This window comes from Saccostrea echinata, unplaced genomic scaffold, assembly GCF_033153115.1.
Source record: "Saccostrea echinata isolate AGI-Se365-2 ecotype Australia unplaced genomic scaffold, CSIRO_AGI_Sech_v1 ptg000001l, whole genome shotgun sequence".
In the NCBI taxonomy this organism is placed as follows: domain Eukaryota; kingdom Metazoa; phylum Mollusca; class Bivalvia; order Ostreida; family Ostreidae; genus Saccostrea; species Saccostrea echinata.
In genome coordinates this window covers 25,478,938-25,506,915 of record NW_026889750.1, presented here as the reverse complement: position 1 = coordinate 25,506,915, position 27,978 = coordinate 25,478,938, and the positions used below count along the sequence as shown (strand labels likewise).

Here is a 27,978-nt window from a genome sequence, read left to right as displayed (position 1 = left end):
AGGTTTTTATGCACTAGTAATTTGTATCCATTTTCTTAATTATTTTGTTCTGACAATCTGTACAAAATAGTAAATAAATTTAAAGGTTTATGATATTTTAGTCTAAGATTGCAGAATATTTCAATTTTTGGAGTACTGCACCAAGTGTTAAAAAGTTCTTAAAATTTTAAATAAATTATTTTCTCAATTTTGCATGAAAACACTGAGTATTATTAAAGAGTTCAAATATTGATCATAAAGACCCAGTGTGGGACTTTAATTATGCCTAATGATGCTGTACGCCTCTTCTAAAACAAAATAAAGACTAAAACTTCATATGGTTGGTACTTTTATAAAAATATCTTATAACCAAGGATTTTCATCATTTGATATCTATGATGTATGCTGATTTTTTTCTCTAGAATTAGATAATTAATTAATCAGAAGAATTTCTGATGCACTAGATCACGAAGAACTTGAAATATTGTCAATGGGTACAATACGTTGTAATGCACGTTGAGTATGACCATTAACCTATGTAAAACTTCGATCCCCTATTCTGGCCCAACATTTCCCTTGGAGCCATGATTTGAACATTTTTAAATATGCCCTACCTGAGGAGGCTTGATTGTGAATATGGCGCATTATGGCCCTGCTGTTTTTAAGAGAAAAAATCCTTTATTGTGGTCCAACCCTGCCCCTGGTTGCCATGAATTGAACTATTTTGAATCTACACCTGTAAAAGGGACTTCCACTTTAGTTAAGTCTTCTTGGGCCCAGTGATTCTAAAGATTTTTAAGGATGCCGCCAAATTTTCATTACTTATTAAATTCCTCCCAGAGAGAAAAAAGATACTAGTATGTATAATGGGAAAGGTCTGTTGTTAACAAAAATCCCAGTATATTTTTTAAGAAAACAAGCCATCACTAATTTCTGGGAGTAATGAATCATACGTTTCTGGATTGGAAAGAATTTTGATTCTTCGATTCTCCATGCAATACATGAATCATGAAATAAAATAATTTCTATAACAATATATATCTTGATCTTGAATTTTCTGTTAATCACATATAGAAACTTGTCAAATTTTCCTTTTGTACCATAAATCAAGAATATTAACTTATGTGTCTTTCTTTCTTCAAGTTTGCAATTATAATGTTTGGCTCCGATAAACTCTTGAAAGAATCATGTAGATATTAGTTATATTAATACGAAAAGGAGAAATAAAAAAGCATACCCTCTTTTAGCAAAATTCGTCCAGTATGTCATCATAGCAGTTGAAACTGACTTCCAAAGTCCACTGAGGGGATAAAAAGGAAACAAGTAAGCCAATTCATCTGCATGACCAGGGCCAATGTACCAAGGAGGGGGCGAGGCAAGCAAAATCGACACTCCGTCCAACTCGAACACATAATGAAAAGTATTAGACTCAACATTGTTTTGACTGTGGGAGCGAAGACTTTCAAATGCTGGGTAGGCAAAGAAAAAATCAGTATGGAAGTCAATCATTTGACGACTTTGCTCGGAAACATTGTTCTTCACCTGGTATTCGTCACATATTTTCTTGAACACGTGTGAATTGTTTTGGAAGAAGGTAACAGTAAAAAGACGAACAAATATGCTACAAAACTGATCAGCAGTAATTCCATTTGTTACATTGAAACTGTGGTATTTCTGAAATGTTTCAGTCATTGCAAGCAAAGCGTCATTGCCATCTGCTTTAACAGTTCCAGTCATAAAGTCCAAAGAAGAGAAAAACTTATATTCTTCTGATGAAAAGTTTCTTAATAGCTCACTTGGTGTCACTTTGAGAAGCTCGCCATCAATAACAGGCCCAATTTCAACAGCATATGGAAATACATTTGGGTTTCTATAGATGTATCCAAATGCACTTGTTAAAAGCGTTTCGGCATTGCTATTTTGCATGCAATTGATGAATGCAGCTGTTTCTAAAGTTTTGGAACATCCCATAAGTTCCCCAATTGCATACGAAGTTTCTTGTGAGTTTGTCAAGGCCCATGATACCGTCATGGTACCACTCTGAGCGATCACTCGGTGAAATCTGTTTTTGTTTTGTGGAATCAAAGCAAGAAGAGAAACGCTTGCTCCTCCAGCAGACTCCCCAAATATTGTAACAGAGGAGGGATCCCCTCCAAAAGAGTCTATATTCTGCTGAACCCACTCCAATGCCAGCATCTGATCCCAAAGACCATAATTCCCCAAAGCTTCTGATGTACCAAGCGAGAAAAATCCAAATATCCCAAGTCTATACTGAATGGTTACCACAATAACATCTCCTTGTAAAGCAAGAGCGCCTGAATCGTACGCATGAGCTGATCCTCCGGTAAATCCACCACCATGTATCCATACCATAACAGGTTTCTTTGCAGATATAGAAACATTATTTGGTACATAGATATTGAGGTACAAACAGTCTTCAGAAGTTTCTACCCCTGGTATTTCATAAGTTGGAAGTTGCATACACTGGTTTCCATGTTCTGTAGCATTTAGAGTTCCATTCCAACTTCCGTAGGGCACAGGCTTGGCAAAACGAAGTTTACCCACTGGTGGTTTGGCAAAAGGAATGTTGTAAAATGTGAAGACTTTTTTATGAAAACTGTAATCCACATAAGTTATTTTACCAGTCATAGGACCCAGTTTGGTCTGAATCGTGACTGTTCCTGTAGGTGCTGATTCCATTAAGTGAGGTATGTCTTGGTCCCAGAATTGCATACGATGTTCTTTGTACTTCATTGCTGTTAAATGGTTTGCATTGATTGCCAGGTAAGCTTCTTTCTGATTGTCGTAAACTTTCCAGTCTGGAAGTGATGGGTCATTTGGGTCTCTGAAAAAAGATAGGAAAAGATGTACAAGCAAAACCTTTCATCTGAATTTCAATGTTCTCGAAACTTAATTGGCTTATCAAAAAAGATTTGTTATTCACTTGAAGTTGATTTTAAGAAATATAATCCTGTTTTTTTTTTTATCTAAACATTAAGTTTTATAATTTTAGCCAAAAGGATTTTGTATGGAAACACATGTACAGAGTTATATTTAGTGATAATTCAGCCCATCAAAAATGTCATCAACGATCTTTAAAAATCATATACTAGTAAATTTGAAAAAAACATCAGTTCAGTTTTAAAACTGCTATATGAATTTTTGTGTCATGTTAAGAGATATTTCCGAAATACTTCGAAAGTCTTTTGTTAATAATTTTTTTTTTAGGTCTGAGCCAATCAGACATTAAAGAGATTATTCAGGAAGTCAGATAGTTCCTAAAAGTAAAATTACTTTCACAAGGTACATGTAATTAGGGAAATTTTTGCCAGTTTCCTGACTAGTAATGTGGCTTTTTAGGGGAGAAGGTATATATATATATATATATATATATATATATATATATATATATATATATATATATATATATATATATGTATATACACTAGTATATATACATATATACCAGCCAGTTAATTATGAATGCATAGTGAGATTTCAAATATTATTACCTATTTTTTGCAAAATTTGTCCAGTATGTCATCATGGCAGAAGAAACAGCTTTCCCTTCTCCAGTTAAAGGAAACATATTAAATAGATAAATTAATTCATCGGCATGACCAGGGCCTACGTACCAAGGCGGAGGCGAGGTTAGTACAAATGACGGTCCGGGAAACTCGAAAACGTAGTTAAAGGTGTTTGACTTAATATTGTCTTGACTATGAGATCGAAGACTCTCAAATGCTGGGTAATCAAAGAAAATATCTGTAAAAAGGTTCACCATCTGTCTACTTTGCTCGGAAACGTTGTTTTTTACCTGGTATTCATTGCAGACTTCCTCGAAGACGAATGGATTGTCTTGAAAGAAGTTAACAATAACAGGAGAAACCATTATGTTACAAAACTGCTCTGATGTTACACCTGTAGTCAAATTGAATCCAAAGTGTTTCTGAAACGTTTCAGTCATTGACGTTAGAAAAATATTGCCATCATATTTAGTTGTTCCAGTCATGTAGTCCAAAGAAGAGAAAAACTTGTGTTCTTCGGATGAAAAGTTTCTTAGAATTTCTTTTGGGGTCATTTTGAACAATTCTCCATCAATAACAGGGCCTATTTCTAAAGAGAATGCAAATCTGTTCGGCATTCGATAGCTGTATCCGACAAAATTATTTAAAAGCGCCGTAGCTGCACTATTACGCATGCAACTTACAAATGCAGCTGTTTGTAAAGATTTTGAACATCCAGTGAGTTCTCCAATCGCGTATGAAGCTTCTGAAGCGTTCGTTAAGGCCCATGATACCGTCATGGTACCACTCTGAGCGATCACTCGGTGAAATCTATTTTTGTTTTGTGGAATCAAAGCAAGAAGAGAAACGCTTGCTCCTCCAGCAGACTCCCCAAATATTGTAACAGAGGAGGGATCCCCTCCAAAAGAGTCTATATTCTGCTGAACCCACTCCAATGCCAGCATCTGATCCCAAAGACCATAATTCCCCAAAGCCTCTGACGTACCAAGCGAGAAAAATCCAAATATCCCAAGTCTATACTGAATGGTAACAACAATAACATCTCCTTGTAAAGATAGAGATTTTGAGTCATAGATATGCGCTGATCCAACTGAGAAACCACCCCCGTGAATCCAAACCATGACAGGCTTCTTCACGGACTCGGAGGCATTATTTGGAATAAAGATATTGAGGTATAAACAGTCTTCGGAGGTTTTAACTCCAGGCAATTGCGAACTTGGATCCACAAACTGCATACATTGATTTCCAAATGCTGTAGCATTCAAAGTACCAGTCCAGTTACCATAAGGTAGGGGCTTGGCGAAACGAAGATCTCCAATTGGTGGTTTGGCAAACGGAATGTTATAAAAGACGGAAGCAGTATTATCGCCAGTAGTGTTTATTAAACCTCTTATTTGTCCTAATCTTGTGTTAATAATTATATCTTCGGCGTTGCATAGACTTAGAAGGATGAATAGAATGTTCACCTGGTATTTGATATGGGAACCCATCTGCAACACCAGAAAAATAGTATTCATTAAATGCAGTCTGTCTAGAGTGTATAATATTATAGGGAGTGAGATTATTATTTATAAAATTTGTTACTGAATGACAACGGAAATATAATACAGGGTTGATGATCAGTCTCATGTACGGCGAGTCGTTTATGAGATTGATCAACCCGATATTTCCGAAGACAGTTAATAAACATAATAATAAACATAATAAGTGTTTTGTTTCCTTGAGAATCTTAATGTTGGAGACAAAGGCATGCATACATGTATGAGAGGCAATATACATTGGAATAAATAGTTCTTGGTATAGATGGTGTGGCGTCGGTCATATTGTTAACCTGTCGGATACAGAAATACAGCCACAGTCAGTTTTCATTTGAGTTCGAAGGAAAATAGAATTTTGTTTATAAACAATAACATTACATGTAGCTGATCATAAACAGTGCTTTTTAAAGATTTTTTTTCTCTCTTTAAAAATCCATTCTTTATGTACACGGGCGTTGGTCTGACTTGAAGGATATGCATGTTTATTCATTAAAGTACAGTATCTCCCCTGAACAAAAGTACATCAAAACTATTAGGTACGAATTGATAAAATTTGCTGTCATTTCAAATATTTGTGAAGCATGAAAAAACAAAATAATAAAATCTGCTGTCATTTTCGTATATTTCTGAAGCATAAAAAAATTAAAATACATGTACTATTAACCTGTTGCTGTCCTTGAATTTTTGTGAACGTCCTTTCAATGTTTCCTTAATTTTTTTCAGAATAAAAAGAGAGAGGAGGTTGTATAATTTTTTGTTTAATACAATTTTATTGTCCCTACCAGGCCCGTAGGAAGCAATTTCAGTTCGGGGGGGGGGGGGGGACTAATCATTTTCAGTGAGGAGGGTTGGCACTACAAAACTTCCTTGACAGCAAAAAAGGGGGAGAGCATTAGACATTATTATTTAAAGAGCACAAGCATAGAGTAGATATGTTTTCTATAGTACATGTATAATATATATGTGCAAAATCGGCGTGGGGTGCCCCTGGTTCCTACGGCCATGCCTAGACACCAAAGCTTTATAGGAATTAAATTAATATTTATAAGCAGTATTCTATAGCTTATCTTTCATCTGATGCTAATATATACATGTATCGAGAAAACTCTCAACATCCACAAATTTATAGATGTGGAATTATTTCACCCGATCCACCTCTGACTTTTTTTTAAAAATTTTTATTCCATACTGTACATTTTTAATAATTAATTTCCTCTGAAAAAAAGCCAGTATCTCGAATTTCATGGAGAAGGAGGGGAGAACATTTATTCTTTAAGAAAGAAACTGCAAACTATTAGATTTTTCTTATATTCCTTAACATTGATTCAAAATTCTTTCATTAATTGTTTTTATATTAAACTTATTTTCTTAATGACGAAGTTTACGCCTAGTGTTTTTTTGAAATTTGTCGATAATATAGGTCCTGTCCATTCTCAAACTCAAACTGAACAATAAATTGTATGTTTAAATTGTATATAGCCCAAGAAAAATTGATTAAATATATCAGGATTTTTTTTTACCTTTATTTTTCTCTCTTCTACAGTTTTGTTAATTCAAAAACGGCTTAAATTTTTAAGTACATGTATAACATATGGCCAAAGGAACCGGGTGCCCCCCCCCCCCGCCCTATAATTTTGCCGGTATATAGTATACTATAAAAAACAAAGCGACTTTATGGATGTCCCCCTCAATAATAACGTCTGATGACCTTTTGTTTTAGCTTGTCAACGAATTTTCGCTCGGTAGTGTCCACCCAAACTTAAAATGTTTGTGCACCCCAACTTAAATAGCTTCCTACAGGCCTGTAACACCCTTTGGTGTTTCTGGTGTCACGCAAAATTCTTGCTAAAAGATCGAGCTATAGCTGCGACAGTACTCACCGCTGTATAGATCTTTGTATAATGATAATCAAGTTACTGCTTTCCCTCCGCTTGTTGATACATCATCATCTACAAAAATGAATCAGGTTTCAGTCGAACAAGTGAGAGGCAGGTCAATAATTTGAGTACATTGAATTGTTTCAATGCAATTCCAACTTTGGTTGAAAAGGCTCGATCCAACCCCGTTTTAGTGATGAAGTTTACATGTAATTATGTATATGAACTGCGATCTTCATAAAGTTGTGTTATTTGTAATAAGGGTTGTTCGATTTATAAATAGAATAAAAGAGTTTTCTCAGTTGGTAAAACTACTTTTTCCCCATACTGAACAACATGATTTAAAAAAAAAAAGTTTAAAATCTTAAATCTTAAAGATATGATATGCTTTATTAATTTCTTTCGAAATTTCTAAAATTTAGGCAAGTACTTTTTGTTGTCATTTGCAGAAAAGATGAATATAACAATAGAGACTACTACTATGGTAATTATAGTGGTATGTAATTTGATTAAAATATGTATGAATTAACTTCATTTCTCGTATATATATATTTTGTCTCACATTTTTTATACATATACATTTTGCCTATGGGACGCATGCTTCTCAGAGGGAAAATAGAATGTACATGTGACCTATAATCGACTCTTACCCTCATGAAATTCTATATAATGTAAGTTATTGAGGATATTCAATGTTTTGTAGATGAATAGCCTATGGAATTTATTTCACGAGTGGGACAGGATTTTTTTTTTATATTTTCACGAGTGCGAAGCACGAGTGAAAATATATAAAAAATCCTGTCTCACGAGTGAAATAAATTCCATATTCATCTACAAAACATTGAATTTTCTGTTTATTACATTTTCTTTGATTTTCCCTTTGCCTCTGTCTTTTCTTAACACAGTGTCATATGCTTGACGTCATAGTTGAGCAGTTGAGACGTCATAGCTTAGCAGTTGTGTGATTGAAAACATTAAGCATGGATTTTAGCAATATATTTGGGAAGGAATTTGCAGTTTTAGCTCTATCAAGATGCTTAGTTACATGTACTATCTCTATCTTATGACAGGCCAGAAATTATTTTTACTTACTTTGATATCCTTTCACACTGTGACAGAATATCATTTTGGTATCCTTTCACACTGTGAGAAAATATCACTTTTATTCAATAAATAAATCACAGTATTTCACTGTTGAAAATGTAATAATATATTTTATACATGTTGACATAATTATTTTATGCAAACATTATCTCAGTGTAGTTCTAAGACAAATTTACGTATGGGGAAGGGGGGACTGACATATATTCCAAATTAAAAAATGAGTTTGCCAATGCTAGTTCAATACATGTATTTCAGTTGTAAATAATAATCATTAATTACAGAATATTCGGTATTTAAATGACAGCATTAATCAACACACATATAGCAAGTCACTGCACTTTGCAAATCACAATACGTGATAAGTAACTTGAAAGTTAATCGTCACTTATCATGCTTATTACCTCCAAAGAATCTCACCTAAATATATACATGTATTTAACGGCCATTTTTAAACGTATTTTACCTGAACTTTTCTCGAAGAGGCTTTAAGAGGAAACATGAAAATATTAACACACAATAATAAACATACTGTGAATAACGCACTTGCTGGTTCATGCTTTTCTAACTGGGTTTAAGGGGCCCAACAATGACCGTGAGAAAGTAAATTAACCATTTGTGCATCCTTTTTCCTTTAATAAAAATGAGTTGATAAGGTTGTCATGACCAGAAATGCATGACTGGGTAAAGTCGGTTCACCTTTGGTGGGCCCTTCTATAGACAGCAATATAATCAACAATCCATGACCATCAATGCAAACTCCGTTTTATTAAGTAAGTTTTCCTTTATATGTACTCGGTAAATTCCAACAACCTCTAGGAAGAAACACAAACAAACTTTGCCGTTTGCGGACAAGCCAATTGCCTTTTCTATCCAAGGGTCAAGTTCACAAATCACAAAATGTTTACCATCTTTTTTTTTTATATATAAAATTCCTTTTTTTTAAAAAAAAATGAAATTACACAAAATAGCTATCATAAATTTGGTACTTTGTTGTATTATGAAAATTAAAGAATAAATATAAGAATTGACATATAATTCAACAGAAATTACATATTTACAAAAGGGTGAACGGGGTATAGGGCGAACGGGGTGCAGGGTGAACGATAATTATTGCAGGCAAACGTACCTTGGGCAAACGTACTCATGCGAACAGGTAGATAGGGCGAACGGACCCGATACCGGAATATAATGGGTACTTCTGCAGAATTTTATTCATGGCTATACAAGTGAATTTCCAAAATAATCGAACATGTTTACAGAAGCAGATGATTACTGCGCCAAATATACTTTGTAAACATTCAATAAATCTGTATTATGCTGAAGTTCTCAGTATACTTTATCAAATCGTACTGCACTTCATGTATGCGTGTGTCAGAGAGAGAGAGAGAGAGAGAGAGAGAGAGAGAGATTGTGTGAAACGAAGAATGCAATGCTATTCGTAAGAATTCTTACCGTACGTATAAATGACTTGTACATGAGCTGATGATGGTCCAGGTAAAAATGTAGTACAGGATATTGTGTAATTTTGAGTTTACTTACCGGTTCCGGGCATTTAAATATCAGGGATTTCAATATTCCACGTATTGCGACATGTTTTATTCTTTGGTGATCAAGGGTGGGGTCCTATTTTTTCTTTCCCAGAGAGCTACTATCAGCTCTGCAATTTTGAATATAAAATAATTTTAAATCACACACTAATAGAATTGATACATATACATGTATATCTTTTATTAACTTGATCATTATAGTAAGAAATATTTAAGGATGATACGACTGGATTGCGAGGCACTTACAATTTATTAAAATAAAATTTCGCTTGTTCTTATGGTATCTGAATTTTTTCCTTGATAATGAGTAGTTGCGACCCCCCCCCCTTTTTTTTTTAAACAAATGAAAGGTAAATATCAAGAGTCAACACACAATTTGATAATCAAAAAACATGTGTTGAATCTTAATGTACATGTACCTAAAAGGAAATTGGGAACCGACAGGTTGGCCAAAATAGAGATTATTTTCCATCATAACAAAATCTAGGTCAAAGCGACCCAAAAACTCTCATGGTAGTTTGAAAACATTTAATTCTAAATCAATTCAATGAGAAGATTATCAGAATATATCACCTTCAACAAAAGTAAATGTACTTATGAAGGTTCCCTTATGAATACCAGTAATGCAGTCAAGGTTAACTCAAGCTATTTGACCAATCTATTCCTGTCCTTGGATACAGCAAGTATAATAAGTATTCCTCAAAAGAAATAAACATTAATAGCAAAGGAAACACCCCAACTATTTAATGATGGTCAGAATGAAGACTTCCTCAAAAGTATTTCTTTCTTTAAGTTCCGAAATGGATGGTCCAAAAAGATAACACCGATGTAGGTATTCAAACAAAAGGTCCATGGACCATAATGCTCACCTGAGTCACTTTGGTCTTCCTGTTCTGCGTCAGATCCCCCCCCCCCCAATATACATGTATTCCTCCGTATTTTTGATCGCCTTTTTGTGGCCCCACCCATACAGGGGCCGTGATTTGAACAAAAATGAATCTACACTGCTAGAGGATGCTTGCATATTAATATGATTTATCATGGTTTTGCTGTTCTTGAGAAGAGGAGTTTTAAAGATTTTTCCCTATGTAATCCCTATTGTGGCCCCAATCTACCCCAGGGGACCAAGATATGAACAATTTACAATCTATTCTACCTCAGTAAGCTTCCACATAAGTTTCATCTTTTCTGGTCTTGTGGTTCTTAAGAAGAATTGTCCTATATGTTTCGATATAAAACTTTGATTCCCTACTGTGGCTCATCAAGACGCCTGAACGAAATATACGTCCAAAAATGCTGAATTCTTTCCTTAAAAGCTTGGTTTTCAAGATTATTAGCAGCAAGATGAAGAGACCGGATGCAAACTCAAACATCTATTCATATCCACACGGAAACTAAAAAGATACACCGAGCCTTTCAAATCCATGTATATAGATTTTTAGAACATTGCAACTTAAACTTTTTCTACGAAGTCCAAAATGTGGACTGTGGGGGTTGCAGTCCCCACCCTACCCCAGTTTTCTTTGAATTTTCATTTTAAACAAGATGTGTTTGTGCTCCCTCTCCGGAATCGAACCGATTCCCCGTTACAACCATAGTAGGCATAAACCCTGATGCCCCCGTATGACAGCTTATGGCGAAGGTTAAAGTTTCCCAAATGCAAGTTAAACTCCAAGGTCAAGGTCAAGATATCAAAAATGTTGTTACCCAAAGGACTCATGTCAATGGATATACCTGGTAAATTCGAAAGCCCAAGCAGAAACCATTCAGTGGGTCAAACTCCAAGGTCAAGGTCAAAATTAATGGTACGCAGGGGAAGACCTTATAATAAGAAATACACATGCAAAATATAAAAGTCCTAACACCAACTGTTCAAAAGTTATGGCGAAGGTTAACGTTTTTCAAAAGTAGGTCAAACTCCAAGGTCAAAATTGTTGGTATCCAAAGGAAGGTCTTGTCACAAGGAATATACCTGTGAAATTTGAAAGCCCTCGTACTAACTGTTCAAAAATTATGGCCAAATTTAAAGTTTTTTAAAAGTGGGTCAAACTATACGGTCAAGGTCAAAAATATTTAAACCCGTGGAAAGGTCTTGTCACGATAAATTTAAATGTGAAATATGTAATCCCTAGCACCAACTGTTCAAGAGTTATGGCCAAGGTTACAGTTGGATACATTTTTTGCAAAAGCGGGTCAAACTCAAAGATCAAGAGGTCAGATATATTGGTACCCAAAGGAAGGTCTTGTCACAAGGAATATACATGTGAAATATGAAAGCCATAGCTCCAGCAAATCAAAAGTTATGGACAATGTTAAAGTTTTTGCGGACAAACAGATAGACAAACAGACAGGCGGACGGACAGGGCAAAAACTATATACCCCAGAATCTTTGATTACGGAAGCTTAAAAAAATTGAGACATTATGAAGTAATTGTTTAGAATTTCTTGACTTTGTCCTAATGATACAGCCCTATAAAAGTCAAGAACGTACCAGAGCCTCAAAGTTAACCACTTCCTAGATTGTAAAATTAATGGAAGCCAATATAACAAATCATATTTATTGCAATAACAATTTAATCAAAAACAAAATTTATGTAATTTCTTTTTGCAATGACTTGCAATTGTATACAAACTTCATGATACTGTGAAAATATATAATAGAGACAGTTAAAGCGCAATGTGTATATGAATTACAAAACATTTCTACATTATTGGGAGGTGTTCTTTTATAAACTCTCTTTATCCTTGAAATATGAGTTGTTCAACATCCCCCTTCATTTGGCATAATATTCCTTCCAAATAATGAAAATTAAAAATTACATCAAAACCCCTATACCTTAAACTGAAAGGACTATTAAATAAAAATCCAAAGGTTCCATAAACTGAAATTAACTAAATTTTTTTATTTGGTCCGAGTTATAGATCTTGGACATATCTGGGTTTCAAGAAACAGAAAGTGCTTGAGAACTTCTGAATGAAATTAAATGATAAGAAACATTTCAACCTCAAGTGCCCAATTACTGTTTCTGAGTGGTTCTGAACCCTCAATATGGTAACAATCAATATAATTATGCCAAATAGATAATGAAAAGCTATCTTTTTGTAAATTCTATGGCAAGCTGTTAATGTCCCTGAAAATCAAGCATACATAAATACAAGGTATGACAACGGAAAAGAATAACAATACCAATCAATCACTTGCCAAAACTTGAAATACTTTAAAGTAATATGTGGATTTTTAGTTCAGAAATATAAACTGATGAGACATTATATATTCAATATTCATATGCAAGTATAGTCTAAATGGGTATCATTAACATTATTTTTATTCAAGCATTTCCACCCAATCGTTCTAAAATGCTCATACAGTGAAAACTTTCTAATCCAACACCTGTACAGTCCATTTAACTGAATTACTACCTAAATTTCATTCCCACTTCACTGTTCTGTTCTTTACACTGTACAACCCTACATCCTGACTATTCTGATACAAAATTTGTGTAGTACATTTTGGATTAGGAAGGTTTCTCTGGACTTTCGATGCACAAATATGAACTATGATCTAGACACTGATAAGCCATGCACAGTGGAGCATGCAGTTTAAACAACAAATTTTGGAGACACTTTAGTCGCATCCCCTTCTGACATTAAATGCCTCAGTCTTAAAAAAAATTACAACAACTATAATACTTCCAAGTTCAGTAAAGAGTGAAAAAAATATCATGGAATACTGTATCCATCTTTATAGTGTCACACTGTTTAAAACAGTACTGTAGTTTCCTAAATATACACAAGGAATAAATTATTGCACTATTTCGCAAGAGGCATCACTCACGAAATAAAATTACTCACTTTTATTTTTATGGGGCTGAAATTCACATAAAATCCCTTGATGAACCAGCCATTCACGAATTATTGTCCTCGCAATTTGGCAGCAAAGAGCCATTTCGCGATTATAAGTACTTGCGTAAAATAAGGAATCTACAGTATTACAAATGACCAGTTATTCTTAATAGTCAAGTCAATAGTCATTCCCAAAATTATTCAACATAAATATAAAAAAAAGACATCAAAAATGAACTGTTTGTAATGAAAACCTAAGTAAATTCTTCAAACCATAAATCCCCCCAACCCCCCTTCCCATCCCCTAAAAAAAATTTTGTACCCTTTTTTTCTACACTTTCAACAAAACAGTAAATGACAGCATACATTAGGCTTGATCAAAATCATCCTGGTTTCCTAGAGCTTATAATACTGCAGTGTTTTCTGTTAAGCTAGTAAAAATTAATAACCTATCTAAATAAATATTTACCTCGCATTTGTCTAAATCTAATACATCACAATCTATCATGAAAATTTCATGGCCAATGTTTACAAATACAAACTTATGCATCATATATACCCTTGTATGTCCAGCAACTTTTTCACATTTTTATATTTAATATTTAACACTTCAATCATCCCCTACAAACACTGATTAAAACTTCTTTCAAACAAATATCATATTGTTGGTTTTCACATAACAAAAAATCACCATGAATCAGATCATTTTTTTTTATCTACCTCTTGAAATTGCACCATTCTATAAATAAATCACATTTCATTATCACACCAAAGGTATCACATGCTTTACTTACTAACATTAAAAACTGCCTAGGAATGCATCTAAATTGAATTTAAATGTATCTATGCTTTGCATCATAAATTTTTCTAGAAACTTTTTTGAACAGGTGAATGGGAATTTATATTTTGGGAGATCATTTAATGGCTAGAAACACTACGTTATTACTATCGGAAACACATTTAAAACTTTAAACAAACCTTAATGACACTTTTTATCACACAAGGTAACAGAAAAAAACAAGAGTAAACATAACATTAACACAAAAAATAAACATGGAGAAAACATTCAATTACTGAAAAAACATACAGACTTCACACCACCCAATTGGTGCAAATTACCAAATGATTTATATGTGTACACCAGTACAAGCATATTAAGTCAAACCAAAAAAAAAAAAAAACCAAAAGTCTAACTTAGTAAATTAATGCTGGCACTTTATCAATACCAAATCAAATCACATTAATAGTAGATTATCTAACAAATATACACTGTAATTGACTCACTGAATTACATTATAGCTGCCTTCATGATAAGGATTCAAATTTCTGACTGGCAGCAATTTTTCCATTACATAAAACTTGCTGGAAACTCAAAAGAATGAATGAAAATGTACAAACAAACAAATATTGTTCCCTTGCTTTGTACATGTATCTCAAATAAAAAATATAATGAACACAGTAATTCTGCCATGGACAAACAGTGTTTGTTGTGATTTCTAGGGAAGAAACAACTAAATCTTCAAACAAAATTTTTTTAAAAATAATTTTCATTTTTAATGGAGATTGAAAATTTCGTGAAGTATTTTAAAAAAAAAGGATAAAACCTCCACAACAATTTTCCATAAACAAAATTATAACAAATTAAATGCTTCATAACTAGCACCAAAAAATGCCCAACAAAAATAATTTATAGGAGTTTTGAAATCTGGGTAAACAACCAACCTCTTCATTCTCAGTACAAAATTTGGATACCCTGACTTTATCATCTTTCATAAAAAAAATTTCAAATGACACTTAAAAGTTTTTTTTAAAGTTCTGACTTTAACATCTAAAGAAAATTTTTCAGAATTCTAAATAAACCTTATAAAGTTTAGAATTTGTTAACTTTTTACATGTAAAGACTAAATGGCATGAGCCAGTACTTCCCAGTTTTTTGAAATTCCCGTCTCGGCTCCAGAGCCTGCGTCAGTTTCCTATCCTCTTCTGAGTCACTCTCGGAAAACATCTCCAAAAGATCGTAACTGTTATTACTCTGTAGAACACTGTCATTGGAGGATGACGGGGACCGAGGCATCTTTACCGGAGCGGAGACAGACTGCTTGTCCATGGGTGTTGGTTGTCATTTCTCCTCTGAGGTTTCTGTCTCGAGTTTGGAGATTTCCGTCTCAGAGACACTTGGGAGAGGGCTTTTCCAGTATCTGACGGTACTGTAATGGCTATCATACACCCCTAATCGTTCTCTGGGTGGGAAGAAATGATCTGCAATCTCTGTCAAGCTATAATACCTGTCACACGAAAAAACATACCAAATGAAGATAATTAACATTAACAGTATTTTTATCTTTTAAAAAAAAGATCAACAGTAATTGTTTTACAATTTTTTCATAATTCAAGCAATTCTAATTATTAAGTATAATGGTCATGACTTCATTTAGAATTGTCATCCATTACAGTAAGATAGTATGTCCTTACGAAGACTGGAAAGTATAGGACGACTCCTGTTTCAGCTCTCCTCGGTGGTTTATCGTAAATATTCTTATGGGGGGAATATTTATTGCTTTGTATGCGTACACATCCTAAAACACAAGGTTAAAGGTCAAATATACATTTTCCTGTTAAAATCAAAAGGCAAAACACAATTACTTTCTGACACTAAAATATAAAACAAAAGAATTTTTATCAATAGCCTACATTGATTTTGTTGCCAAATCCAGCATAGAACGGCTGAAGTCCTGGAAATAACTCTCCTATGTCACGTAGACAAGCAATCTTAAAATCTTCTGGTTTCTTCTCTATCACTTCCCTGTAAAACAACCAAGGAAAAGAGTTGGATCTTTGACAATCTCAAAGGATATAAAAAGGAAAAAAAGAATTAAGCATTCATATTGTAATCTCTCTTCCTTTAGTTTCCCAGAGAAATCAAGAAATTTCAACACCTTTAAAATTTGTCAGATTCAAGTTTCTGGTATGCCTGAACATTGTAATACAATGCATTTCATCTGACCTACTGTTTAACTCCTTTTTCAATAGCATCACAATTTTTCAGATTCAGAATTTGGTTCTTTATATATCATACATTCTATTAAAGAATAGCAGGAAAACACCAATAAAATTATTTCATGCCATCAAAAGGTCAGGATTCTACTAAGCTGGATTAAATGGTTACACATTCTGTTTTAGCCCAGTATGAAAGTTCCTTTAGAACTATCATTTCACAGCATTAGAGGTTGACATTGCAAGATCCTACTATATCCACTACACTTGACCTCCTATACAGGATTTTTACCTGTGGAAGGCACTGACAAGTGAGGTCGGTGACAATAGAAGTGGTCCATCAGGTAATACATGGAACTCCTGTTTTATACTCTTCAAGAGATCTTTGGTCACCTTGGACTGACCAATGGCTCGGGCTGATAGATACAGGAATTTGTAGCCATTGTTGTAGATGTGGGTGAAGAGCTGAGCCACCCCCGACTGGGACCAGTCACGACCAATGATAGGGAGGATCTGGCCAAGTACATCAGACCTACGGAAGTAATCTTACAGTGAAAATTTTTCTTTCATCAAAGATTTTCAGTTCTCTCTTGTGCATTAATTTTAAAACTAATTTTTCAACAACAACAAAAAAAAAGAAAAAAAGAAGAAAAAAAAGAGAAAAAGTACTTTACAAATCTGAGGAATGAGATACACAATATCTTACTTGGTGATTGTGCCATCAATATCAGAAACAACAATCTTGTCATCATATCTCCACAAGTAAATGTGCGACATACAGCGAGTTGTGCCCTGGTATTGTGTTGTCACAGAGAAAGAGATCTCATTCTGGCCCTCATGTAGGTTAAGTTTTTTCTGCAAAATAACAACAATGAAATTAATTTTCATGAAATGACAATGATTATGAAATGATGATGATCGTCTATAGTTTTCTACTTTCAAAGTGATTTTAATTTATTCAGTATATTGCTGTTTCAAGATATGCAGCATATGTATAGCAACTTATTCTCCTCCATGATACTTCTAACAGAAACCCCGTACATAGTACAATGTGGCTTTAATATTTAAGGTGTAAACGTACAATTTGTTCAGAGGAAAGACGGAGGGTCTTTTTGAACTTCTCCTTCACCGGTTTTACATCAATAGGTTTACTACTATGGCGAGCCTCAGGGTCAGGCAGAGCTGGTTGGCCGCTGGGGTCTGAGTCCTCTGTGTCAAGGTCATCGCAAGAAGTATCATTTCCCTCGCTCTTCAGACTAAAGGAGGGGAAAATATTGTGTTTTTATCAAACAGCATGCATAATAATATATAAAACAAACTGAGAAAGAATTTCATGTACATGTACTTTGTTTTCACTTTAACATAAAAGCTATTCACCATAAATGGACACAGTAGAAATAATTTTTATTGACAACGAAATTTTCTGAGCTGAATTAAGACCAACTCATGGGAATAATTTCTTACCTCTCATCAGTGATCCTCCTCTGTGATTTACGGGGACTTCCTGGCTGGCTGACTGGGGGAGACTGGGAGGTAGAACTCTCACCCTGTGGTCAAAATAGAAGTCAGAGGTAAAGACAATCCTCAACTTCAAAGCATATTCTTTGATGATTTACATAAGACGTTCTGCACTCTTTTAACAACAGCAATGACATTTGTATACCAATCCATGTGATGGAAAGATAACAATGTACAATGTAGATCCAGGTATAGATAGCGCTAGTTTATAATTTTTCATGTATAGTATCAATGAAATCAAATCTTCAGAGCTGTAGTTCACAAGGGGCCAAGGAAATTTTTTTTAAATTTGCATGAAAAATGTGGACAAAGACTTTACCTCAACACCCCCCCCCCCATTACAAGCCTGCTTCAAAGTTGATTTTTTTGTTTAAAAAAAATACCAACTTCATTTTAAAATCTGAATACAAGCACTGGGTATTCAAATTTGGCCACAGAGTTAATTTTGTCATAAAGCTGTATGAGCATTATAAAATGTAATTTCTTAAACTCACCGATTTTGTAGCATGTGTATCAACTTCAGGATTAGCAGAAGAGGTGGGATTTGAGGTATCTGTTGTTGTTCGTCGCCATGAGAACCAAGAAGAAACACCACTCTTCTTTGCTTTCTTTTTCGGCATGTGTTCTTTAATAATGTTGTTCATGGTGTCCTGTAAATATTTACCAATATTTTTATCATTATGCAACATGCAAGTTCTCCAGTATGATACATGACATCTTTCCACAGATGTTGTTCTAGTTCAAGTACATTATAACATTTATTTTAAAAAAATCCATCATTTTAAAACTCTACAATGAAAGTACAGTAAAAGATGGTTATAGTGAACATGCACATAATAAACGTAATCTTAAAGCTGAGTGATTTTCATTCCCTGTGATTTCAAGATGTATTGTGAATTTACTGTAAAAAATGAATCTAACTGATGATGAATCAAAATTGTTTGTCCCTATATATTGCTATAAATGTGTTTTATTGTACACATACAGTATATGTACATGTTTTTTGCTCACCTCTGGCAGTTCTTTATCAAAACAGACATGGCTGAGGATGATGGGGGCTGCAGTCTGCCAATTGTAGAAGCTAAACAACATAAAATAATACTGCATAAGTAATTCTGCTAGATAAATATCTCAATTCAAATCTATAAATTTTTTTTTTATCATTTTGATTGTAATTATTTTTACAGTCAAAGTTCTTACTTTTCTCCAATTCTGACCACAAGGTCTGGATTGGAGACCATGTTGTAATTTTTACAAATATCATCAAATGTCACTATGTCGTTCATGAACTTCTGCAGGTTCACGCCCTCTGGGTCACTCAGTCCACCGCACAAGGAAAGGGAGAAATTTCCAAGGTGCTTGACCTCTGACTTTAGAAAGTTGACCCCTGGTGGACCCCCAATAGCACCCTCTACAGAGTGTGGGGAAACAGGAAGGGATGCCCCACGCCCCGATTCTGTGTCTTCCTCAGCTTCAGTTTTCTCTTTGATTGATACAAACTTATTGTTGTGGAATCTGAAATGAGAATTATGTCAATTCGAGATGAATGATTGTGTGTTTCCTTCCTAAACTAAAAAACAACAACTTTTAAACTAGGTCTTTAACTAACTTTCCATTTGTACTACACATTCATCATCATTTGAGATTGTAAAAAATTAGTCAAAGTATGACAGAACCTATTTAGTAAAACTACCAGTACACTCTATTGCCCTGGATAGCTTCATGCAAGATCAAGATGTGGTATATATACAGTTCTGACCATCAAACTGTGTAATCATTATGGACCTGACTACAGAGACACAATTACAAGTCGATAAATTTTCTCACTGTGATACAATCTAAAACTTCTTGAATTTAAATTAATATCTTGATAAATATCATTTTTAAAAAGAAGGAAAGCATGATGTGTGCTTCAAAGATCAGAGGCCATCAGATGTTGAATAGAATTTTCAGAATAGAGCTTAGTACATAGGTTTGTAATCTTTGAATGTTTTTCCTTGCTTTAAAATATGTGTTGAAGAAAACTATTTTTTTTTTTTCAAAATAAATCAAAGTACATTTACAATGCTCAAACCGTATTTTTGGGCAAGTATTTTAAAAGGCTGTTTGGGAACTCTCCTTTAAGTATATTACTACTTTTGCCATTATTCAAGTACATTTATCTTTAAAATGACTATATATTTTTGCTTGATATGTATGTATTAGTATCAAGGTTATACGAGGTATTCTTAATATGTATTTTCCTTCCAAACCAAAATTCTAACATTTCAAAACCTTGATCTTTATTATATACATGTAAGTCTTGTCCTGTGATATATAATGAGGTTTCTAATTAACATATTACGCTCGTTACAATCATGTAATACATACTGTGACAAAGCAATCACAGTGATGTAATATACAGCTGTTATAAGGCCTTGTTTGGATATTCTACATTCTCCATTATTTTATTTTCTTGAGCATAATTACTGCATTTACGAATTTTTATAAAAATGAAGATTATGAGAGAAGTTTTGTAGAAACCACAAGGTCAGAGGGAAATAGTCAAGAACGTGTCCACTCTAGCACTACATATTATCTGATTAGCCTGATTTTATATATAATTACACACTACATGGGATATTATACATGCATTACTTACTGATATGAAAGCCTGAAAAGAAATCAGAGGCATCATGCCTGGAGAATTATGTAAGCAGAAAGGTTTGGGCTACACTAGTCTTATAAAGAGATATATAAACAACTTGTACTTATATCGTTCACCATGCTTTATGTACCAGCAAAGTGTGTCACAAAATATAATACATTACTAAGCTGTTACAGAAAGCGAGAAATCAACCATGCCAGTAATTACAACACAGCTAAGTCAAAGTAACAATTACGATGCTGAGATCTAGACTGGACCTTTCTGTTTCTTTTCATTTCTTCTGATTTAGTACAGTAGTAAGACATGTAGGTATGTGATGAATTACCTTTTAGGGAAGTAGAGCTTGGCAACTTCTGGGTCCATCTCCTCCAGATTCAGGTCATCCAGATAGATCCCCTCCCCTTCTGGCTTATGACGTACTGCCTTGGTCTTCTTCATGAATTGAAACAAACTCTTGCTCTCTTGGGATTCTCCTGTTAAACAGAAATGTATCCAGTTTGAAACACTTCATTTGCAGATAAAAAGTTTACATCAATATGATAAAATGCCATTCAGAGTTGCATGAAAATTGTTATATAAAAAAGCCTGATAGCTTGATTGAAATTCTTTTGTTCAAGCAAAAGAAAATGAACTTAAACTTCCAATTCAAATAAAAAAACCAAGAAAAATTCAATTAGATGTAGAAGTTATGAAAAATACACATAAGGAAAAAAACTTACAATTATAATCAATATTCCTGAACAGCACAGCCCAGTAATAAGGGCTGGTATTCTGAATATCACAAAATTACAAGTAAGTACAAACCGTCTTTATCACTCGTCTTTTTGTCGCTGGATTCTTTGGGTGATTTCACATCCTCCTCTTGTCTGCGTGGAAGGTCCCCCCACTCCCACAAGGTGCTATCCTCCTCGGATAGGATGGACTGGTCCACCTCCCCTTGCCTCTGGCGGTCCACCTCTGTGTCACTCTTAGGGGAAGGGGGACGAGTGTTGGTTGGACTAAAAGTCATTTTTAAAAATATGACAATGCACAAAGCAAACAATTTACTAAGGGATTTACTTTTATATGGGAGTTAAAATGTGTTGCGAAAATAATGCATTAATAGACTTTTGTTTAATCTGCCAAGTTTATTTTTGTACCAGTTGTTTTAGACATTAAAGATATCAATGCAAAGAAAACTTCACATTTCCAATTTTTAAAGAAATAGAAACTATTTAATTGAATTTGCTGGAAGAAATCTTTAAGCTATTTCAAATAAAAGCAAGTGGAGACATCTGTGTCATCAAAGGGATACTCAGACCAAACAACCTAGCTAATGGTGACATACCTGGAAGTTACTTATACCCACCTAGCTAGTTACCTTGAAGTTACTTAGACCCACCTAACTAGTTACCTTGAAGTTACTTAGACCCACCTAGCTAGTTACCAAGAAGTTACTTAGTCCCACCTAACTAATTACTATGAGGTTACTTAGACCCACCTAACTAGTTACCATGAAGTTACTAAGACCCACCTAGCTAGTTACCTTGAAGTTACTTAGACCCACCTAGCTGGTTACCTTAAAGTTACTTAGACCCACCTAGCTAATGGTGACATATCTGTATCACTGAAGGGATGGTTGAAGGAATACTGTGATTGTGCCCATTGACTGGTTCTCTCAAAGCGACTTTCCTGGGTCTCATCCATCACTGGGAGGCTTACAGATTTTCCCATCCGTGGGGAGAGATCTGGTAAAATGGCTGGCATACTGGACAATTCATCATCAGTGGATACATCCTCCATGTTAAATATCTCATCTCCAGACTTTTCAGTGCCTTTCTAAAATGACAGTAATAAAGCTTCTTTGTATCATGAGGTTAGTTGAAATTTTTCAGGTCTTTTTACAAAAATAAACTTTAAAACCTTAATTGCCTATTCATATTAGGCTACATAAATTTAATTCTCTGGTTCTCAGACCCATTTTCACCAAAACAGGTGAGGGACGGTTAGTGTCTTGTAAACTGTAATGCTTCTGATGTCTGACCAAAAAGTTTCATATATATATATATATATATATATATATATATATATATATATATATATATATATATATAGCGATCATCGTAGGCATAATATAGTCTCTTTAAAAATGGCTACTGGAAGTGAAAATCAAGCATGAAACTACATTAAAATGAGGGCAGAATTTTTTTCCAGAGTGGTCTCCTGATCACTAGCTTTTTATATTATCAAGTACACATAAAAATTTGCCAAAAACTATAATTTCAATTTTATATGGTTTAAGCTTTATTTCTATCAAAATTCTCTCTTTCTTATAGGCTTATTTTTTTTTCAAAATTCTGTAACATGTAAATGAACTTAACAATAAGCATATTTTTTTATTGTTTGAAAGAGAAGAAATTATATCAATCAATTACCTTAACTGCTTCCTCATTGGAAGATGTCCGTCTGACCGGTCGTTTCTTCCTTCTGACCTTTTTCTTCCTCCCCTCTTCATCCTCGATCATGATGCTGACATTATTCTCCGGGCCAGACGTCTGAGGGGGGATCACCTCAATAGTATTCCCTGCCGTGTTGAGGTATTCCTGCTTCATCTCCTTCACCCCCTCCATCATTAGATCTGAGGAAGAGGGCAGGGGGGATGTAGCAAGGTATGCTGGGAAGTCCTGAAGAATCATGGGTAAAATTAATTTAGAAAGATTATTTGAATAAACTCAAAGGACATTTCCTGTTCTAAAGAGAAATTTTTCTAAATTTGCTAAATTACCATTTATAAGTAAAATAAATAATATCCACTGATACGAAACAGAAAATCTACTTAGCTTGCCATGTGCTTTAGAAGGTGAATGTTGACAGTTCCCATGTGGGGTTTGATAATACAGGTAAAATATCTAACGTTTTAATTTATCCTCTTTAAGAAAACCTAATTACCTCATTTACTTCTTCAGGCAGTTCCTCCACAAAGAATGCCTCGCCGGACTCTCCCAGCTTCATCTGGATATCCACTGGCTCTCCATTGATTTCTATGTCAACCTGTTGTCATAAAAATTCAAAAAATAGAAATTCAGCATACTGAGATACTGACCAACCAATGGCTTTGTTTTGCCTTGGACTGGAATGACGTTCTTTCATTAATGATTGGTTAACAGATGTTATGCCCCTGCCTTAATTCAACATTTCTTTGGATGATAATCAAGAAGCAAAATTTGGATGGCAATGTAGCAGATAAAACGAGGTTGTGTCATCCAAATTTTAAGAAAAAATCATGCCAGACCTATTTTCCCTCTTAAAAGAAACATTAAATTCATTACATCCTTACCAATTTGGCAATGCTGCAATTAAATTTGGAGTAACACCCCTTTTCAGTGACATAATCAGTTAACAATAAGATGATGAGTGAAGGAGATTTGCACAGACAAGAAAATCGTTTAATTGTAATTGATCTTGGTAGGATTGTTTACTATAAGTGGTTTTTGACAAAACAAAACACATATTAAGTGGTAACTGACTATCCATAGAAATAGGGCGAGTTGTTCAAGTCCGAGGAAGGCTCGACTTTGACCACGCCTTGCATGGACTTTAACAAGCTGTCAAATTTCTGAGGACAGTCAGTAACAAAAGTAGTAAGTCACCATAAATTAATGTAGATAAACCATTCAGAAGAATCAGGATTATTTTCAAAAATTTTCTTTTTAAATACATTCATTTATTTTGGGCCTTTTTGCTGGAGTCTGAGGGTGTGTCACCTCTTACTTGGAATGTGTAACAAAATTTTGTCATGAAAACCCTGTATGAAACTCACTACTTTTTCTCGGGCCCTAAGGACCCCCAACTTTCCAAATCTGACATGAAATGGTGAGGACAGGTACGTCCCATCTTCCTGCTTTACGATCACCGCATCTATAGCTCCGGTTAGTGTTGCTGCATTGATCTCGTTATAGAAACCTTTGACGTTGGAGAAGATTCTGCCCACATAGCTGAAATAACTCATGCTCTGGGGCTCTCTTCACACACACACACACCTATAGGGCTTCAGGCATCTTCACACACATTTTCTGTGAATAAAAAAGGATAAATTTAGAAGATAAACACAAATTCTATTAACTTCTTACCTTGACTTGCAAACAAAGCCTGGCTGCATGCTATATCAAGTACATCTAAGTCTATTGAACGTTGAACACACTTATAAGTTAAAGCTTGTTATCCCTTTTAAGGGCTACATGTAGCCTAGATGCTTGTTCATTTTTTTGTAATGCTATCTTACTAGTACTATGTGGCTGCTATGATCTTATGCCCTGTTCACATGAAGAGTTTAATTCGCAGTAAATTAATGCGAGGTAAAATGATGCGAATTAAACTAATGCGAATTAAATTGCGTTCACACGACCGCTAATGCGAAGTAAACTAATGCGAATTATAATTTTATTTCTACAACAGGCTATTCAGTGAGGCTATTATGACATCATTTACAAATTATGTCATATTGTGCAGAGCAGACATAATGTCAGTGTTTGTAAACATTTTAGTGATCAACATAATTTTCCTTTGTTTTCCACTCAAAAAATAGCACAAGTACCTATATTTGACCATCGACATGTGGCCTGTGACTAAATTCTGCCCTTTCGCATGCATCAAAATTTAATTCGAATTAGCTTCGCTTAGCGTTCACACGGAGCTAATGCGAAGTAATTTAATGCGCAGTAAACTAATTCGAATTAAACTAATTCGCATTAAATTCTCCGTGTGAACGCGGATCAAATTTAACTCGCAGTAACTTATGTTTAATTCGAATTAAACTCTCCATGTGAACAGGGCATTAAACACAGCCCAGATTTCATACTTTGTACTAACTGTTGCAATGACATCAAGGTCATATTGCTATAGCTAGACATATTCCTGTTTCTTTTAACATACAGTCAAACCTTTTATCTCAAACTCGATGGGGCTGAGAAAAAATCTTCAAGATAATCTGAGAATTCAAGATATCCAGGGTAAAATACTTAAAGAATGAGTCGTTGGGACTTCCAAATCACTTCAACATATCCATGGTATTCGAGATACTGGTGTTCGAGATACCGAAGTTCAACTGTATATTGAAAATATATTGTTTGTTCACCTTGTTTAGAAGCTTAATTAATATACATTATTATACTTTCATGTTAAATACTAAAATCTGATTGGTTTAGACGCATTTAACAATCCGTAATGTTACCCTCAGGGTTAGCAACACACTTGACAACGGGTAACATTACGAAAATATCACATGCGTTCAAATCATGTGCGTACGGTTCACCGTAGAATTCTCAAAACGTCGGTTGTGGGTTTGAAAGAAGCCGAATAAATGACGTCAATAAAAGCTTGCGTCCGATGTAGCTTACTTGAAAACAACAAATGACAGACGAAACATCCTTGCGAGTGCAAACTTAAGATGATAAAGGACTTTTTGAGTAGCAAAAAAACAATAGAGAGGTTGGTAAATCTTTTCCGAAGCTTTCTTATTGAGAAAAATAGAAGCGGGGAGTTGGAAGCTTTCTAAGCGTGAACTTAACGACGATCTCCGAATTTTTTTTATGACATCCGAAATCAATAAGACATTCAGTATAATAAAATAAATAGTGCACGTTTTTGAGGGTAACAGTTGAAATTGACACCCCTCGGAAAACCATTGTCAACCTCCACTGATGCGTCGGTTGACAATGGTTTTCCTTGGGGTGTCAATTTCAACTGTTACCCTAAAAAAATTAGATAGAATGTTCTATCGTTAAAATGATATTGTCCTATGGACCCGGTTTAACGATAGAATTCGTTCCGTGTATTCGCAATGTAGCAAAATAAACATGGGCGATAACTCGAACTCTGTGCATTTTCTATGAGCAATCCAGAGAGTTCCGAATGTCAACATGGCGTTAAATTTGAAGAGAAGGAAAAAACGTTGAGAAAATGAGTTGAATTTTCGTATTTATATGGATTATTTTTTAGGTTAAAAGGCATATACAATCTCAAAAAGGTTTGTTATGATTAATTTGGTAGTTATTATCAGTGCAACTCCTTTTGTATTCTTCAAAATCATTTCGGAGTGGATCCACTCCGATTTGCTACATTGCAAGTATATGGGACGTATTCTAACTGTGGTGAGGGCTTGTCCCGAGACACAGATAGATTATTCTAACTATCAAAAAATGTGCACTATTTATATAGTTGTATATAAATAGCTTGTTTAGGAAAACTCTGTAAAGTAACTGTACATATCTTCTTAAACGAAATGATGAAACTTTCAAAAACTCCTCCTCACACCTTTTCTCATAAAATATGCAACAAATTGACACATTAGCGGGAATAAGTCATTCACCAATATCAAGCACGATTTCAGTACAATTTATGTAATAAATATAATAAAATTGTTTCTAAATGAAATAAATCTAACAATAACAAAAAAAAACAATCAATTTCACTATTTAACGTTAGTCCAGGTATAGGCCTACTATAGTTTTACGAGCATCTGTTTATTCGTCTGTACATTTAGTGATTTACCGTTACCCAAAACAATCGACAGGCGAAAGCCCTGGGGGCTTGTTTCCAAATACAACGGTCTCCATACAAACAAAATTATAAAACACTTTAAAACAATGAAGCTGTACAACTCATTAGGATAAAATGCACATGTACAAGTTTGCTTTTGCGTCTAATTCGATAGGTTTCTTGGATTTGCCGGGAAATATTCCAAGTAATTTTTCATAATAAAAAAAATTCAATAGCGAAAGTAGTCAACATAATAGGAAAGTTTTACCTCCAAACACATTTCTTGCCAAGTAGCAATATAATTATGAGAATAAAAGATTAAAAAACGCTATTAACAGTCACTTTACACTCGTGATTGCACCAGTGTTGCATTCACTCCACCATTTCACGTATCACCCGATCACATGACGCACGAGGTGAGAGGTCAAAGCAAATATATTGGTGGATCTTACACTGGCGTTTCGAGTATGTGCATTCTCGCCGTGATTTACAAAACACATCTCAATATCATGAAAATACGAAGGTCAAATAGTTAATATTGTCATATTCACGAAAATACAATTATAATAAACAATCAACCCCCCACCCGTCCACTATATAATGTATTTTTTTTAACGATTTTGATATTTGACGTGCCAGGAACGTCAAGTATCAAAATCGTGAAAAATGCCTGGAAAACGTCAGATATTTCTTGGAAATTGATCGAAAGTAATTTTTAGCAATAAAAAAATACAGGTGTGTTTGTAATATAAATAAATTAAATGACGATAGGCATAAAGTACTTTTAAAAAAGGGAATTTAAATACCAGAGTATTTTTTCCTGTTCATCGAAAAAAGGATGTACATTGAATTACGTGTACAATATTGTCCTCATGTTAATACATGACG

The 27,978-nt window shown here is 34.3% G+C and overlaps 2 protein-coding genes across 2 annotated transcripts; both read right to left on the bottom strand.

Moving 5' to 3' along the window:
• Positions 1 to 35: 35 nt before the first annotated feature.
• On the bottom strand, positions 36 to 15,489 carry LOC133196179 (uncharacterized). Its single transcript, XM_061332109.1, has 5 exons — positions 15,338 to 15,489; positions 14,136 to 14,154; positions 3,492 to 4,996; positions 1,217 to 2,824; positions 36 to 57 (listed from the first exon to the last, which is right to left on the bottom strand). Exons 1-5 carry the CDS (start codon positions 15,487 to 15,489, stop codon positions 36 to 38), a joined length of 3,306 nt encoding a protein of 1,101 aa, XP_061188093.1.
• LOC133187923 (phosphatidate phosphatase LPIN2-like) lies at positions 12,117 to 27,475 on the bottom strand. The gene is made up of 17 exons (XM_061323322.1): positions 27,359 to 27,475; positions 24,374 to 24,626; positions 23,503 to 23,604; positions 22,989 to 23,237; positions 22,154 to 22,392; positions 21,379 to 21,572; positions 20,900 to 21,047; positions 19,128 to 19,442; positions 18,939 to 19,008; positions 18,422 to 18,577; positions 17,874 to 17,956; positions 17,491 to 17,665; positions 17,116 to 17,264; positions 16,702 to 16,941; positions 16,107 to 16,218; positions 15,888 to 15,991; positions 12,117 to 15,700 (listed from the first exon to the last, which is right to left on the bottom strand). Exons 2-17 carry the CDS (start codon positions 24,560 to 24,562, stop codon positions 15,535 to 15,537), a joined length of 2,691 nt encoding a protein of 896 aa, XP_061179306.1. The 5' UTR covers positions 24,563 to 24,626; positions 27,359 to 27,475; the 3' UTR covers positions 12,117 to 15,534.
• Positions 27,476 to 27,978: the final 503 nt, after the last annotated feature.

What these genes read in the sequence shown, in the direction of transcription:
- LOC133196179 (XM_061332109.1), bottom strand. Translation starts at nt 15,489, where the DNA reads ATGCCTCGGTCCCCGTCATCCTCCAATGACAGTGTTCTACAGAGTAAT. An exon ending in ACAAATTTTGCAAAAAATAG is followed by an intron (nt 2,825 to 3,491) that starts GTAATAATATTT and finishes ATCTTTTTTCAG; the next exon opens with AGACCCAAATGACCCATCAC. An exon ending in ACGAATTTTGCTAAAAGAGG is followed by an intron (nt 58 to 1,216) that starts GTATGCTTTTTT and finishes TATTTTGTACAG; the next exon opens with ATTGTCAGAACAAAATAATT.
- LOC133187923 (XM_061323322.1), bottom strand. Translation starts at nt 24,562, where the DNA reads ATGAGTTATTTCAGCTATGTGGGCAGAATCTTCTCCAACGTCAAAGGT. An exon ending in AAGCTCTACTTCCCTAAAAG is followed by an intron (nt 19,443 to 20,899) that starts GTAATTCATCAC and finishes TTCTCATTTCAG; the next exon opens with ATTCCACAACAATAAGTTTG. An exon ending in GTGGTCAGAATTGGAGAAAA is followed by an intron (nt 19,009 to 19,127) that starts GTAAGAACTTTG and finishes TATGTTGTTTAG; the next exon opens with CTTCTACAATTGGCAGACTG.